The 15701-nt window shown below is 43.6% G+C and overlaps 1 protein-coding gene across 2 annotated transcripts in view; it reads left to right on the forward strand.

The window, feature by feature from the left end:
• The window catches only part of LOC120527088 (probable E3 ubiquitin-protein ligase HERC6), a 95997-nt gene that overhangs the window by 65937 nt on the left and 14359 nt on the right, over positions 1-15701 (forward strand). For both annotated transcript variants that reach the window (XM_039750153.1, XM_039750152.1), the window contains exons 15-18: positions 3343-3441; positions 6999-7172; positions 12202-12345; positions 15320-15486. In XM_039750153.1, coding sequence (XP_039606087.1) covers positions 3343-3441; positions 6999-7172; positions 12202-12345; positions 15320-15486 — 584 coding nt within the window. The remainder of the gene's footprint in view (positions 1-3342; positions 3442-6998; positions 7173-12201; positions 12346-15319; positions 15487-15701) is intronic.

A 15701-nucleotide genomic window follows, 5' to 3' on the forward strand; every position in this document is an offset into this window, starting at 1 on the left:
ATTTTCTATGGGGTTAAGGTCAGGCGAGTTTGCTGGCCAATCAAGAACAGGGATACCATGGTCCTTAAACCAGGTACTGGTAGTTTTGGCACTTTGTGCAGGTGCCAGGTCCTGTTGGAAAATGAAATCTGCATCTCCATAAAGTTCGTCAGCAGCAGGAAGCATGAAGTGCTCTAAAACTTCCTGGTAGACGGCTGCGTTGACCTTGGACCTCAGAAAACACAATGGACCAACACCAGCAGATGACATGGCACCCCAAACCATCACTGACTGTTGAAACTTCACACTGGACCTCAAGCAACGTGGATTCTGTGCCTCTCCTCTCTTCCTCCAGACTCTGGGACCTTGATTTCCAAAGAAAATGCAAAATTGACTTTCATCAGAGAACATAACTTTGGACCACACAGTCCAGTCGAGACGCTTCTGACGCTGTCTCTTGTTCTAGAGTGGCTTGACACGAGGAATGTGACAGCTGAAGCCCATGTCTTACATACGTCTGTGCCTGGAGGTTCTTGAAGCACTGACTCCAGCTGCAGTCCACTCTTTGTGAATCTCCTCCACAGTTTTGTTTCACAATCCTCTCCAGGGTACAAGCGGTTATCCCTATTGCTTGTCCACTTTTTTCTACCACATCTTGTCCTTCCCTTCGCCTCTCTATTAATGTGCTTGGACATATAGCTCTGTGAACAGCCAGCCTCTTTAGCGATGACCTTTTGTGTCTTGGCCTTGGTCTTGTGCCAGGTGTCTATGGTCGTCTTTTGGACAACTGTCAAGTCAGCAGTCTTCCCCATGATTGTGTAGCCTACAGAACTCGACTGAGAGACCATTTAAAGGCTTTTGAGTTCATTAGCTGATTAGAGTGAGTGTGGCACCAGGTGTCTTCAATATTGAACCTTCTCACAATATTCGAATTTTCTGAGATACTGAATTTGGGACTTTCATTAGTTGTCAGTTATAATCATCAAAATTAAAAGAAACAAACATTAGAAATACATCAGTCTGTGTGTAATGAATGATTCTAATATACAAGTTTCACTTTTTGAATGGAATTCCTGAAATAAATCAACTTTATATGTCACGATATTCTAAGTTTATGACCGGCACCTGTAAGGACTCAGTCACGTTAACGGTGGAGCTGTCCAGTTCCCTGCTTTCACTGAGGAGCTGCAGCCCCATTGTGTGCCGTAGATGATTTCACAGCAGGTCCTGCCATTAACGGAGTTTACTCCTCTGACCCCTCATCACGCCCTGGGCTGTTGATGACTCCCATGGTCCCTGGGGACACACTATGGGTAAAGAGTCCATGCAGCTGGCTCCTCTCCAAGGTGACTTCTAAGATGTGACAGACGCAACCTCCACCTGCCAAGAACAAACTACTGCTAAAGAAACAACCTTCAGGACAATGGGAGGGATATGAGGAAGACAATGGGGAACGCTGGCGGCTGCGCCAAGTCATCGGGTGTGTCCACAGGATGGGCTTTGGTCCCCATAAGGCCGAGTCAGATTAAGATGGTTTCAGAATAGTGACCAATGACTTAATTCAGAGGCTGATTAACAACTCAACGATTACCGGCTAATTATGTCTGATTAGTCATCAATTAAGTAATTAATAGACGAAAGTAGCCAGGAAATGGATTACCTGTCTAATGGAAAGGTCAATAAATTATCCAACCGATCAATTCATTTACTGACATGCTGATTAAAACGTAAATGCTCATCCACTTATTCACCAGTTAGTTGCTTAGCTTTTAATTAATTAGGTTAAATTAGCCAAGTAATTCATTACCTGTCTAATTGAATGGTCATTAATTTAGCCAACTAATCAATTAATTTATTAAGGAGCTGATGCATAACTCAATAAATGCCCGCTTCTTATTAAATTAGTCTCTTTAGTCCTCGGTTAGTCAATGAACTAATTCAATCACCAACTAATGAATTAGCTCATTTATTAAATGATTAGCAGATTATCCGATAACTCAGTAATTACTCACTAATTAGCCAATAAGTCTGTTTAGTCATCAATTCAGTAATTAATGAATTAAAGTAGTCAAGTAGTCCATTACCTGTCTAATTGAATGGTTAGTAATTTAGGCAATTAATTAATGAATTGACCAACTGATTATCAACTCAAGGATTACCCACCAATTTGTAGGCACATCTGTTCAGTAGTCAAGTGAGTAATTAATAAATTAATGTGGCCAAGTAATTAATTACCTAATTGACTGGTTAGCAAACTATCCAACTAATCAATTAATCTACTAATAAGTTGATTTAAAACTCAGTGATTGTCCGCTACTTAGCAAATGAGTCTTTTTAATCCTGTATTAGTTAATTGATTGATGTCTTAAGCGGCTAATGAATTACCTCATTAATGAAATGATTAGCAGATTATCCAGTAACTCAATGATTAGTCACCAAAGAGCCAATAAGACTATTTTGTCATCAGTTAAGTAATTCTTGAATTAAAGTAGCCAAGAAGTTAGTTACCAGTCTAGTGGAATGGTCAATAGATTATGCATCTAATCAATTCATGTATTAATGAGCTGATCAATAACTCAGTGACTATCGACTAATTAACCGGTTAGTCTCTTTGGCTTTTTGATTTATTAACTGATAAGTTAAAGTAGGCAAGCAATTAGTTACCTGTCAGTTTAATATCCCATTACTGACTAATAACTCAGTGAATTAGCACACAAGTCTATGTTCAGTTAAGTAATTCATAAATGAAAGTAACCAAGTAGTTAATTACCTGTCTGGTTGAATGTTCAGTAAATTAATCAGTTACTTCATAGACAGCCTCAGGAATAATAACTTAACGATTATCCACTAAGTAGCCAATGAATCATTTAGTCCCTGGGTCATTAATTGATTGATTGATGAATTAAGCCGCCAGTTCATTAAACACAGCTGATCCAATTAGTCGAGGCTTTGATTGGCCGGCAGGCTAAGCACCCAGTGATTTAACCTGATAGTTCATTGGTCAGTTAACTGTTTTAATTTAACCAGTAGGTGGAGTAATTCATTAATCAACACATTTTCTTTGCGATTGAAGTCACGCCGGTGTGTTTTTAGTTGGTTAAAACTATCAAAGATCGACATTCTCTTTTTCCAGTTAAATCAATGACCGCCCTTTGTAATTGGAGGTTTTTCAGGAGAGGACGCCCGTTCTTTATCCTCGGTGCTCCCCTCAGTCCAGAGCTGATACGTCTCTATAGCATCCCACCCGCCCGAACCCACATTTCTGTCAAGGGGTCCGTGTTGTCTTCAGATGAGCCTTTTCGCTGCTGTTCTGCTGTCACCAAGGTACAATGAAGTGACGCTTGAAATGTTCTTTTTCCTTAGGATGACAAGATGAAGCCTATCATATTCTGCCATTTCCCTTTTGTCTTCGATTTACAGACCAAAATTCAGCTGTTTCTAGAGGACTCTTGCATTCAGAAGGTAAAACTGGAGAGAGATTTGGGGATATTTGATTAATAAAATCCCTCATTCTGTTTGCATTTGACTCCTAAGGGCCTCACATTTGATGTTTGTGTGTCCAAGTTCAGGTCGTCAGCCGTCCCCGACCACACCGCCCCATCTCAGTCAGCATATTAGGGATTACATCAGGCCTGGCATTGCATTCAAAAGCTGCTCCCTGCTGTCATGGCTCAGGAGTCCCAAAAGCACAAGTTCAAAAGCACTTTCAGTAATTGCCCACTAGAGGGGGAAAATACCATCAAAAACCCCAACTAGAAACACAAAGGGCCGAGCAAAATCTTTATAAAGCTAAAAGGTTTATTTTATTAAAAACCCTGTCCAATACAAAAGCTCCGAAGAATTGACTGAAAAGGCAAAACAATCCACAGTGCACCAAGTCCCAGTACTAACTCCGGAGGCCAAGTCAAAAACAAACAAAGGTTCAAAAATCCAGAAAATCACAATAAACTCTGCACTCCATTAGCGCGTCTGAAATGAGCCACCAGGAACTGTGGAAGACCCTCCCTTAAATAGGGTGGAGGGAGGGCTGTTCCTGACGGTAATTGGCAGGTGGCCCCACCCCTTAGGGAACCACCCACAAAACACAAGGGACATAACCTAGGTCATTACCGCTGACAAATAAACACAATGAAAAATGAACATAAATACAAATAAAAGGCAAACAAGAAATATTACTGTGAACCCCAGCGAGGGGGCTGAAACGTGACACCTGCAGGTCTGTCTGCCCTTGTTTGGATGCCATGTGTCATGTCTGGCATCAGGCTGAATGCTGATGGTTTTTAGGGGCCACAGCTTCTCTTAGCCAGCAAGATCAGCTTAGTAGGCTGGAGAAGCAGTCACATGACACGGGTCACATGGTACAGCGGTGCTAGAAAGTACGTGGGCAAGTAAATATGTCCTACTGAAATCTGTTCCTATGGTGTCAGAAGTGGGATTACGTCCTGTACATTATTTACAACTTTAGAGATAATAATAATAATACATTTTATTTATATAGCGCCTTTCCCATGCTGTAGGTGCATATTATGAATTTTAAGTATAAGGACCAGGTGCTTCTCATTTGTATTATGCTAATGTTGTGCGGAATTTCCTGCTTTTTGCTCAAGACGGCCAAGGCGCACCCAGTGGGTTCATTGCACATTCACGGCGGCTTTTCTGTTCCATGTGTGTAGCGAGCTCACAGCCTCCATACTTGATTGTGCTTTCTGTTCAGTGTTTGATTCTAAACCCTAAAATTGTGTGCTGTGTGTTACTGACACGGAAAGTTTTCTGTCAGGTCAGGGTGGGGAGCAGGTACTGGTACAGCGTGTCATCGTACCCACCATACGACGAAACAGCTCAGGATCCTACAGTAGTTGGCATCCCCCAGACAGACAGGTTGCTTTTAATAATTCATATGTTTAGTGTACTTTTAAGTTTACTAGGGGGCTTCACCCCCTGCTCGCTTTGCTCACCAAACCCCCCGGCCTGCGCTACTCGCCAGCCACTTCACGTCTCCGTCGCACTCGCGTTTGTGGCTTTCACTTTCACCAAACAACAAATCTTTTATTTCTCGTGGATACGCCTCTTCATTGGAAAGCAGCACGACTTTTCCCAGATGGTAACACAAATTAGACGATCTACAAGTCTCTGACTTAAAATTGAAAGTCAAACAATATATTCGATCTCTTTTCGCTGTTCTGTTATTTCACCAAGTAACCATTTTCATTGGTTTGCGCTAATGCGATCTGTACTATCATTTTTTTGAGTCTTTCGAATTTTTGTACTTCCATTATCTCTAACCTGCTCTGCATGTGTATTGTGTCGATGTTTTGGAACCTCTTTACGGCGTTCTAGTTTGTGATCTACTCTTTGTCTTTTATTTCCGGCTCCAGGAGTTGGTTAAATCTCTTGGCACAAAGTCTCGTCTCGCGGGATGTGAAAGTATCTCTCTGAAAAAGTCACGTCTCATCTCAGGATTTCTTTCTATTATAATAGAGAGATAAGCCACACTTCGACTTAGTTGTAGTCACAGTAAATGTGCCATAATAGCCATGTTTCTGTCTGTGAATGAGCGGGTTATTAATACTATTCAGTGTTGACATTCAAGGACAATACACTGTACTTTACTTTGTTCTAAGACACTAATCTCGACATGTTTTAAAGGTAAAGAACTATACTAAAACGTAACTCATTTTCCTTTTTGTACACGAACACTTTCTTGGGCCCGTCGCTACCCGATCTGCGTGCCTGCTGGATTTGTGAGCACATGTGTATTGAAAACCTAACATGCCATAAAGTGTTCACACATGCATTAAGCAGCTTGGTAAGCACCAGAAAGTGTGAGATGATGTAGCCTTTCAAAACGCACACGTGCGCGGATCAGGTAGTGACAGCGTCTTACACGTTATATTGTATTTGGAAATGGAATACTAATAGTGCTATCTACTGGTCGGCTTAAAGAATGCCATTTCAAATTTATAGGAGCTGACATTTTGTCAGTTGTAATTACTCTGTCTGGGTAATCGATAATGTTTCAGTTTTGCCATTTTGATTGTTTATGTTTGATACGTATGGACTCCATTGCTACGCATTTACTTTTTATATTTATTTCTTTCTGTTTTCATATACACACACATACATCTAGTAAAGTGTTTGCTGCCGAGTTTGAAATGCTATTCAAATGACTCTCTGGTGTTCCTGCTGTTCTGTCTGACCGAAGAATGAGGCCAGCTGGTGTACAATCAGCCCAGTAACGTTCAACTGTCCCCCACGAGATGAGGTCTGAATGTAAAGAGCAGGTGCTTTATGTTGTACCTGGTAATCTGGTGTCAGAAGTGGGATCGTCGTCGCTCTGTTCATTACAGATGTATAGATAATGTTTTATCAGGCAGTAGGCCAATAGCATTGTTGTAACTGCAATGTAGCAGCAAAATGAAAGATTGTTCCTTGCAAGAGACTTTACTTAATGCTCCATTGTTGCCAGTCGATGTTGGGATTTTGTTTCCATTTGCTGAATACACAAAGGGGCACAACTTCAGTCATATTCTATTTATATACAAAATACTGGACAGTATGAAAACCCAATGACTGCAATACTGTACATTCCACATAAATATGCTTAGAGAATCGTGAGAACAGAGCGCTTTACAAATCTATCTAAAAAACAAAACACTAGTAATGGTTTTTCATGTGGCCTAGTGCTAGCGTTGTGCTCGGCTGAACCGATTTGCTCATTCCCGTGAATTATGTCGGATTTCTCGCTGAAAGGAATCGTTCAAAAAGAATCATTTGAGATTCGAGATCACTGGTAGCATCCCTGATATCATTTAAGAATATGGCAATCACCATCAAAATGCAACAGTAATGGCGTGCAATGCAAAATGAGCAAAAGGGCTTTGTAATGATATAAGAATTACATCTGCCATTCAATCTGTGCAATACAATTAAGCACAAACAATGCAAAACAAATGCATTTATGTAAAAAACGAGAATCCTGACAAACCATGTCCTGATCCTCCCTTTGTGTTCCTCTTCAGTTGTTTCACGTGCAGCGGTGTGCTGAGGTGGTCATGCAGAATTTAGCCGAGGGGCAGGTGGAAATGCCCCCGAAGCCATTATTTAGCCTGACAGTCAAACGCTCCAATCTTCGGGCGGATGCCTTCAGAAAACTAAACCTGGCGACCAACGAGGACTTGCGGAAAGAGCTTATGGTGAGTCACCGTCACTCGTGACATCAGGTTGGGTTATGTGAAATGGTGGCCTGTACTGAAGTGTTGGGCTCATTTGTTGTTTTCTGCTGCATTTCTATGTAATGTGGGAAAGCACCTACTGTTGTAGTCCTAAAACACGACTTTTGATTCATATTTAACCACATTGACTCCACGAAGATCACAGCATCGTCAGCAAAGTCAAGATCCGTGAATCTTTCTTCACCAACAGATGCCCCTGGACCGCGTGTCTGCCTGGGGGGTTGCAAACTGGGATCCCGAGTTGTTTTGTGTAGCGGATACGGCAACGTGTTGCACCAGTGCATGCTCCCCAACTTGACTTGACTTGAACGTTTTGCAAAATGCTTTCAGCTGCATGTTTTACTATAGAAATATATGATGTCTGCCTGCGATGCTGTGGAAATTGTGCACATTAAATTGGTCAGGAAAGTTCATTTTATGTTGAGATGTCTTGATCAGAACACATTTACACATTTCTGAAATTTTGAAAACTTCCTCGGAAAAGCATCAACAAATTTTTGTCATAAAATAGGGAAACATTCTGTGCGACCTCAATGTTGGGTTCGTTTCTCGTTTCAAATTTATAACTTCAGCCTGTGTAGAGCTGCAGAGTTTTCTCTTAAGAGTCGCTAAACAGATTCCCAATACCAGTGCCAGGCAAAGGCCACACAGAGCCCTGGTGCCCCTTGGTGGACTGTGCCAAATGTACCCAAATGGTGCCCCCTCGGTACACAAAGTTGGAGAAGATGGAGCGGAAAGTTCCAGAACACAGTTAAGGGCCTTAACTGTCATAAATGATTCCTGACATGGGAAAATTTGTTGGTACCCCACCATGAAAAAAGAAGACCCCACAACTGTCTCAGAATTAATTAACATGAAGCTGACAAAGTAATTGGCACCCATCATTGTTTATTCCGCATTTAAAAAAAATCTGATTTTGCTTTCGGGTTTTGATTCCTCAAAATATTTCAAATACGAACACAAATGAAAATGGCGTGGACAACAGTGATGAGACCCTTCACCTAATATTTGGTTGCACAACCTGCACAGTTTGCCATCGCTGCACACAAAGGATCCCTGGAGCTCTCAGTGAGACTTCTGTCGCCAGCCTGCAGGTCGTTTGGTGCCCTCATTAATTAACGGATCAGGAGATAAAACACAGCCAGAAATTCAAGCAAGAGTCGTTAACCAAAAAAACACCAAACTGATCTGTCCTGCGTTATTGTCCAGCCAAAGCTTATCTTTGAATTGCTTCTTTTAATCCATTTTGTTTACTTTTCCTTATTAAAGAACATAAGAAATTTGACAAACGAGAGAAGACCATTCAGTCCATCAAGCCCGTTTGTTTAGCTATTAAGCTATCCTGGGTTGCTGTCCCCAATTTTTTCCCTTATTTTATTATATTGTTCTGTTCTTTTATTATTTGTCTGAATACAGACATGGACAAATGTGTTAGTGCCCCTCCATTAAAAAAAGCAGACCCCATAATTGTCTCTGAAACAAACAAAAGTCATTGTTGCCCATCATTGCCGATTCCGTGTTTAACAAAAATCAGACTTTGCTTTTGAGTTTTGAGAAAAATGATGGGACCCTTAACCTAACGTTTGGTTTCACAACATTTCCAGTTTGTGATTCCTGCAGCTCCCCATGAGACTTCTCTGTCACCTGTCCACAGGCCCCCTCGTCCTGAGCGAACTTCTCCAGCTGGGTCAGGTGTGAAGGGGGTCTCCTCCAGACTGTGGGGTTCAGTTTGTTTCCATAGATGTTCAAATGAGATTGAAATCCGGGCTCCTAGACGTCCATCGTTGTGTTCTTCACCATTCTTGGGTGCTTTTCGCTGTACGTGAATGTAAAGGTCAGTCCTACCAGGATTTCCTGATGAGATGATAGATAGATAGATAGATAGATAGATGAAAGGCACTATATTGATAGATAGATAGAGTGAAAGGCACAATATAATAAGATAGATAGATAGATATGAAAGGCACTATATAATAGATAGATAGATAAATAGATAGATAGAGTGAAAGGCACTATATAATAAGATAGATAGATAGAGTGAAAGGCACTATATAATAAGATAGATAGATAGATAGACAGATAGATAGATAGATAGATAGCTGTGAAAGGCACTATATAATAGATAGATAGACAGATAGAGTGAAAGGCACTATATAATAAGATAGATAGATAGATAGATAGATAGCTGTGAAAGGCACTATATAATAGATAGATAGATAGATAGATAGATACTTTATTAATCCCAAGGGGAAATTCACAATGATGACGAGTGATGGGATCAGGAAGCGCGCCTTTCTGCGCAGGACGACAACAAATCCTCATCCACAGGTGTCAACCAGGCGGGCGACTCCAGACACGAAACACTAAATTCTTCCTCGCTCCTCTGTAGAACTGGCCTCTTTTTACATGTCTCGCCGGCCTCCTTGCACCCAGCAGCCCCCTGCAACCTCTGCAGACGGCCAATCAGAACCTCTGTAGGGACTGCTGGGAGTTGTAGTTTCTTTGCCCAGTACCACTGCTACAACACTTAAGAGAAAATGTTATATTTTAAGGTATAGCCATTGTTCTGTTGTAAAAGTGCTAAGCTTCCTGTCGATGTGCCCAGCTGGATTATAAATGAGGGCAAACCATGAGAATTACAGGATGAGTGTGCAAAATCTCACACATCTCTTAAAATAAGAATAATAATTTAAAAAGTCACTAAGAGGACTAGTGGGTGGGGTTAATTGAGGTTATTTATGTCCTGTTACCAATCAGGCTAACCGTTTTCTGAATACGTAATGAATTCCGTGGTATTGTGATCTAATCGATGAATTGCGTGAAGAGAGCGCAGAGGACGCGTTTTTCTTTGCAACACTCGCTAATAAGATGTGCTGTTGCCTTTTACAAGATTGGCGCTTTCTCCTGCTTAAGCCGGGGCATTCCATTGGAAGTCTGTTAAAAATGTTTCTTTCACACCAGAGAGGCGGGTGCAGTCCCATGGACCTCCACCTTCTTCATGGTATTTGCGACTGTTTTGTCACCAGAACATCAAGCTGTGTGGAGATGGTGGTCTTCTAGCCTTTGCCTTTAACGTGTTTGTCCATCGTGTTCTTTCTGATCTCCTCACACTGCTCTCTCCGTTGCTTTCTTCTGGTTTTTCTTCTCCTCCAGTCTAAGGAGCGTTGGTGTCACACTTGATTGCTTCACCGTGTTTACTCAGCACCTACCCATAAAATGCCCCCTTACGCTCACGTTGTCTGACTATAAACTGATTGCACTTTATTTGTGCCATGGGGGGGAATTTAACTTTTTACAGACGCTCAAGGAATATTCTAACAAACAATAACCCTCGAAGACAAGCATGAATTACAAAAGAAGAAGAAAGAAACATCTGACTTGGCCAAAGATCGACAGCCCCAGTGAGGCGCCATAAAGGTGTATTTCGTGTAACAAAAAGAAACAAGAGAGGATAAATCTTTGGGGCACCCAAAGGTCAACCTCCTATCTTAAATAAAAGAAAAATAAAAAATTGTATCGATGCGAGTCTCCAAACAAGACAACTCAAGATGGCAGAACTTCTACTGGGTCCAGGAAGGAGGACACAGGAAGTGACATCAGCGATGTCTTGGTCATCAGCCTTCCAGTCTGCAGAGAGAGGATGAGAGAAGGCACCAGTCGACAGGACCCTCTGGCTTCCCAATGAGAAATGACAATACAGTGGAACCTCGAGATACGATCACCTCTGTATACTGTACGTGAAATTCAAGATAAGAGGAAAGTATGAATGAAAAAATCGGTTTTAAATACGAGCATTGGCTCACATAAAGAGCCACGAGCCAGGCTGTGGGTATGCGTGAGGCGTTTCCCGATCCGCCTCGACTCGGGGATTCACCCAAGCTGACGCTGCCAGCCTGTCAGCTCACTCAGTGTTCCTTGTTCTCCCGTAGCGTGAGGATCTACGCGTTTGTGTGCTTGTGATTTTATTGTTTCGGTGTAGCAGTACGCCATATAAGCGTATCCAAAAATATCGCGGACATGCAGACGGAGAATAGGAGATGATTGCCCTCAAGAGGAGAGAGAGAGAGAGAGAGAGAGAGGCGCGAGCGAGCGAGAGAGATAAGGAGAGAGAGAGAGAGAGGTGCACACGAGCGAGTGAGCGAGAGAGATAAGGAGAGAGAGAGGGAGGCGCGCGAGTGAGCGAGAGAGAGAGAGAGACGCGTGCAAGAGAGAGAAGAACCATCAGCTCAGCTGTGATCACATGACACTCAGCAGACAAAGTGTATCCATACTACTTGTATTGCAAGACATCGCTCGTTTTAGCAAGTCAAAATTAATTAAAAAATTTAGCTCGTCTTGCAAAACACTCTAAAACCAAGTTACTTGCAAACCGAGGTTCCACTTGTATATATTATTTATCAGTGTTATTTGTTAGGAAAATAGATTTTTATGTTGATATTTTTGGGAGTGCAGAACGGATTAACTGGATTTCCATTATTTTCAATGGGGAAGTTTGTTCTAGATATGAGAAATTCGCTATACGAGCTCAGTGCTGGAACGAATTAAACTCGTATCTCGATGTTCCACTGTAATCCGAGCCCTTAAACTATCCCCACATGGTGTGACACTCCACAGGTACGGAGGAGCCCTCTTAGCGTTTCTTGACGCAATTCTGTTGGCTCAAAGTCCTCAGTGCTGCTGTGTCACTTTGTTCCTAACGGCCATCGGTTTGGTCTGCCATCCTCTCCTCCACCACTATCTCTGGAGGGCTCAGGTGGTGCCCCACCACAGAGCCTGCCTTCTTAGTCAGGTTGTTGATTCGGTGGGCCTCTCTTTACCAGCAGAAAAGACCCCCTGCACAGCAAAGTCAGGTCCCTGCCTTGCACCCTGGGCTGTTGGGTAAGGCTCCCGGCCCCCAGAACCCTAAATTTGAGCTGGAGAATGATATATTATGTCATGTCATATTATGCTATGTGTTGTTGAAACTTTTTCTTTTTTTTTATATCCAAAGGTGGAATTTGCCGGAGAGCCCGCCCTGGATTTGGGGGGCGTCAAGAGGGAGTTTTTTCTGCTGTTATTCGATGAATTGATTCAGCCGGAGTCGGGCCTGTTTTGTTACAATGACTCCTCAACCTTAATCTGGTTTCCGCCCAAGGTGAGTGAGCCACTCATTAAGGAGTGGCACGTTGGTTAGGGTTCTTGGCGGGTCATTGAAGGGTTTGTATATTGTCCAGGTGGGTTACCACTGGGGGGCCCAGCTTCGTCTGAAATTCTACGGCAGTGTATTTTGAAATGAATATTCTGGGGATGGGGGCACCACATGAATCAGGAAGAGAAACAGTGACAGTCAGAAAAGGCGGAGACATCTTAAGGGTGTGTGTGTGTGTATGGTAAAGCGAGGACAGGGTCCATGGTGGTGCCGTATTTTAGTTGTGAAGTTGTGCGGCCACGAGGCGGGCTGATTGAGTGCTATGTGTAGACGCTCAGCCGTTCATCATTGACGCTCCGCAGGTCATCAGCAGCCACAAAGTATAAAAGGAGCCTGGGAGAGAACAAAAGGAAAATGAAAGGTGAATAGAAACTGAGGAAGTAAGAAGAAGAAATGGCAAAAGAGCAGTTGGGAGCCGGTGATATTAAATGGCGGTGAACAGGTCAGGAGAAACCTGCGGTGGAACTGAGTGAGTGGCACTCCAGGGATGGACGGAATCGATCCTGACACGAGGTGGAGAGCAGAAGCAATTGTGGGGCTCCTAGGGAAGAAGAAGTCGGGCTCAGCATGTCCCTGTAGATGCCGATGGATGGTGACCAAGGTGAGAGTCAGAAGTGGACCACTTTAGCCAGGGTCTCGGCCCCTTTGTGCATATCTGGTGTAGCAGTGCTACTACTGGAAGGACTCCAATTCCCAGCAGCCCCAAAGGGTATTAACCTCATTGGATGTCTGAAACAGGCACTGGGGACAAGAAGGGCTAGTGGGAAAAAACAAAGGGTCTGGCAAAGCAGCAAGAAGAGGCGCGTTACGTGTTTCTGTGTACCCCATGTGTCCTGTCCAACGTAACCACTTGTAACGTCATTTGTACCCTGGATTGTTTCTCGCAAGGATGAATGGACTGTCGTGTGAATAGTGGTGGATTAGTTGTCGTGCGTCTCCCTCAAATTAGGACTCCCTCAAATGCTCAGGACTACCGGTAGGACTGTTTAACTCATTTATTACGGAAGTTGTTCCCAGGATCGCCATCGTCATCTTTACTCCATCTCATTTCATGTGTTTCTGCTGCATTGGAACTGTGATAATATTACATTGTCATGAGTGTTTATCGTCGGGTTTGACTGTTGTGTGTAATATTTGTATCGTCTTGGAAGGAGAGGGTTGTCTGATTTTTGTTGTTTATGTTTCATTTTCCATTTAATATATTATTTATTCATTCATTTGATTCATGTCTCTGTCTGTGAGTGTGTGCTGGTCAGGCCAAGGCTGGGTGCGTTCCTGGAATCCCTATCGAAAATAAATAAATAAATAAATAAATCAGTGTCCTATCGACGGTGTGAATCTGAGTGGCACCGGACCACAAGAAAAGCTGGGAAAGGACACAAAAATGGTTCTGACGTTTGATTTTATCCTTCCTGTTTATAGAATATTTATTACTAGCCCCCCGCGGCTCTGCCCACGTAGTAGTGAAACAGGACAGCAAGGAGGGCCTTGACCGGCTCCCCAATCGTGATGTCACGCTTCCCCCTCTCCTCTGTCTCGGATTAGTGTGAATAAATCGCTGCTGCAAGCGAACTATGATTCTGAGCGCGATGAGAGAAGTCGCAAAATCAATCGGAATATTCAAGCAAATTCGATCTAAATCCGTGAAGTAGTTCTCTCATTCGCTAACTAAGCAGATGTAAAATATGCCCCGAGGCTGGCACCATGAGTGAGGAAGGCCCTGCCCCCTCCCCTTGGCCCGCTGCGTCTCTCTCGGATTCAAACAAATGAATCCGTACCACAAGCGACCTCTGATACTCAACACGATGACAGAAGTCACAAAATCAACCGGAATGTTCCTGCAAATTCTAGAAAAAAACCCGGTCTAAATCCATGAAGTCGTTCTCACGTTCGCTAGCTAAGCGGATGTAAGGTACACGCCCAGAGGCTGGAGTGTGAGTGAGGCAGACCACACCCCCCCTCCCATCAGCCTGCCCAAACCCCTCCCCTTGGCCTGCTGTGTCTCTCTTGGATTCGGTACCACAAGCAACCTCTGATACTCAGCACGATGAGAGGACGTTGGACTTTATATTTTGTGAAAATCAGCCCAGCTACAGACAGACAGGAGGACACACACAAGTGTTTTTATTTCCCTCTTAGCACACAGCACAGAACCCTCAAATAGTCACAGTTACTCAGTCCTTTCTTTTCTTTTCTTTTCTTTTCCTTCTCTTCTGCTACCCTCACTCCTCCACTTGCAAGCTCTGTCCTCTGCCTCCCGACTCCGGCTCCTCGAATGCAGTGAGGCGGCCCCTTTTATGTTGCACCCTGCTGAACCTCCTGCACCATTTCCTGCTGTGACGGAAGTGCTGGATTCCAGGGCCCCCATCCTGTCCGGGCACCCCATGGTGGTAGCCATGGCCCCCAACCAACAGGGTTGAGTTTCCAAGCTCTGTTCCTGTGGCCCCAACACCCGTTGTCTGGGGGGAGATACTGATCCTCTCCCAGTCCTTCAACTCTCCGGGTGTGCCAGCTAAGCAAGGGTTCCAGCCGACCGTTTCCATATACAGAGATGTGTTCTCATCACACTGAGCAACTGCTGCCTTGTGAGCAGAGCATGATCCACGATGTCTGTTTAAATCTTCTTTGTTAGTTAAACTGGCCCACCCAGTTCTTGACCCAGTGTCACACCTCCCATAGACACAGGTGACGCTGGCACCCCAAAACAGCGGCACCGATCGACAGAACAAAGCAGCTTTGAGAATGAAGCTAAAAAACTTTGAAATCACGTTTCCATTAACACACCTTCCAATATCATGTTGTCTTCTGCCATTTTTGCCCCACTAATATTTATGACCAGTCAACGGATGGATGGACCTTCATTGTCACTGGCACAGCTGACTGATTGCCCATTCTTTTGTCCTTTTTATTTTACGTGTAGAGCACCGTTGAACGGAAGCAGTACTTCCTGTTGGGGATCCTGTGTGGGTTGGTGATGTACAGTTTCAACATCGTCCATCTTCCGTTCCCTCTCGCCTTGTTCAAAAAGCTGCTCAACAGGAAGCCAACGTTGGAAGACCTCAAGGATCTGGAGCCGCCGCTGGGAAAGTGAGTTTACAATTGTAAGAGCAAGCTCGAGGTCGCGATACCACAAGTTCAGTTCAGGGTCCCGGTGGCCCACTCACACACACACAGGGCCAATTCCTTACTCATCTGAGCCCCCGGGGCTTTGGGGATGCGGGAGGACTCTCAACAGACAATACCAGAGCAGGAGTTGAACGTGGCATGCTGGATCTGTGAGATGGCACAGCTAACCACCGTGC

This window comes from Polypterus senegalus, chromosome 4 (assembly GCF_016835505.1).
Source record: "Polypterus senegalus isolate Bchr_013 chromosome 4, ASM1683550v1, whole genome shotgun sequence".
Classification (NCBI taxonomy): domain Eukaryota; kingdom Metazoa; phylum Chordata; class Cladistia; order Polypteriformes; family Polypteridae; genus Polypterus; species Polypterus senegalus.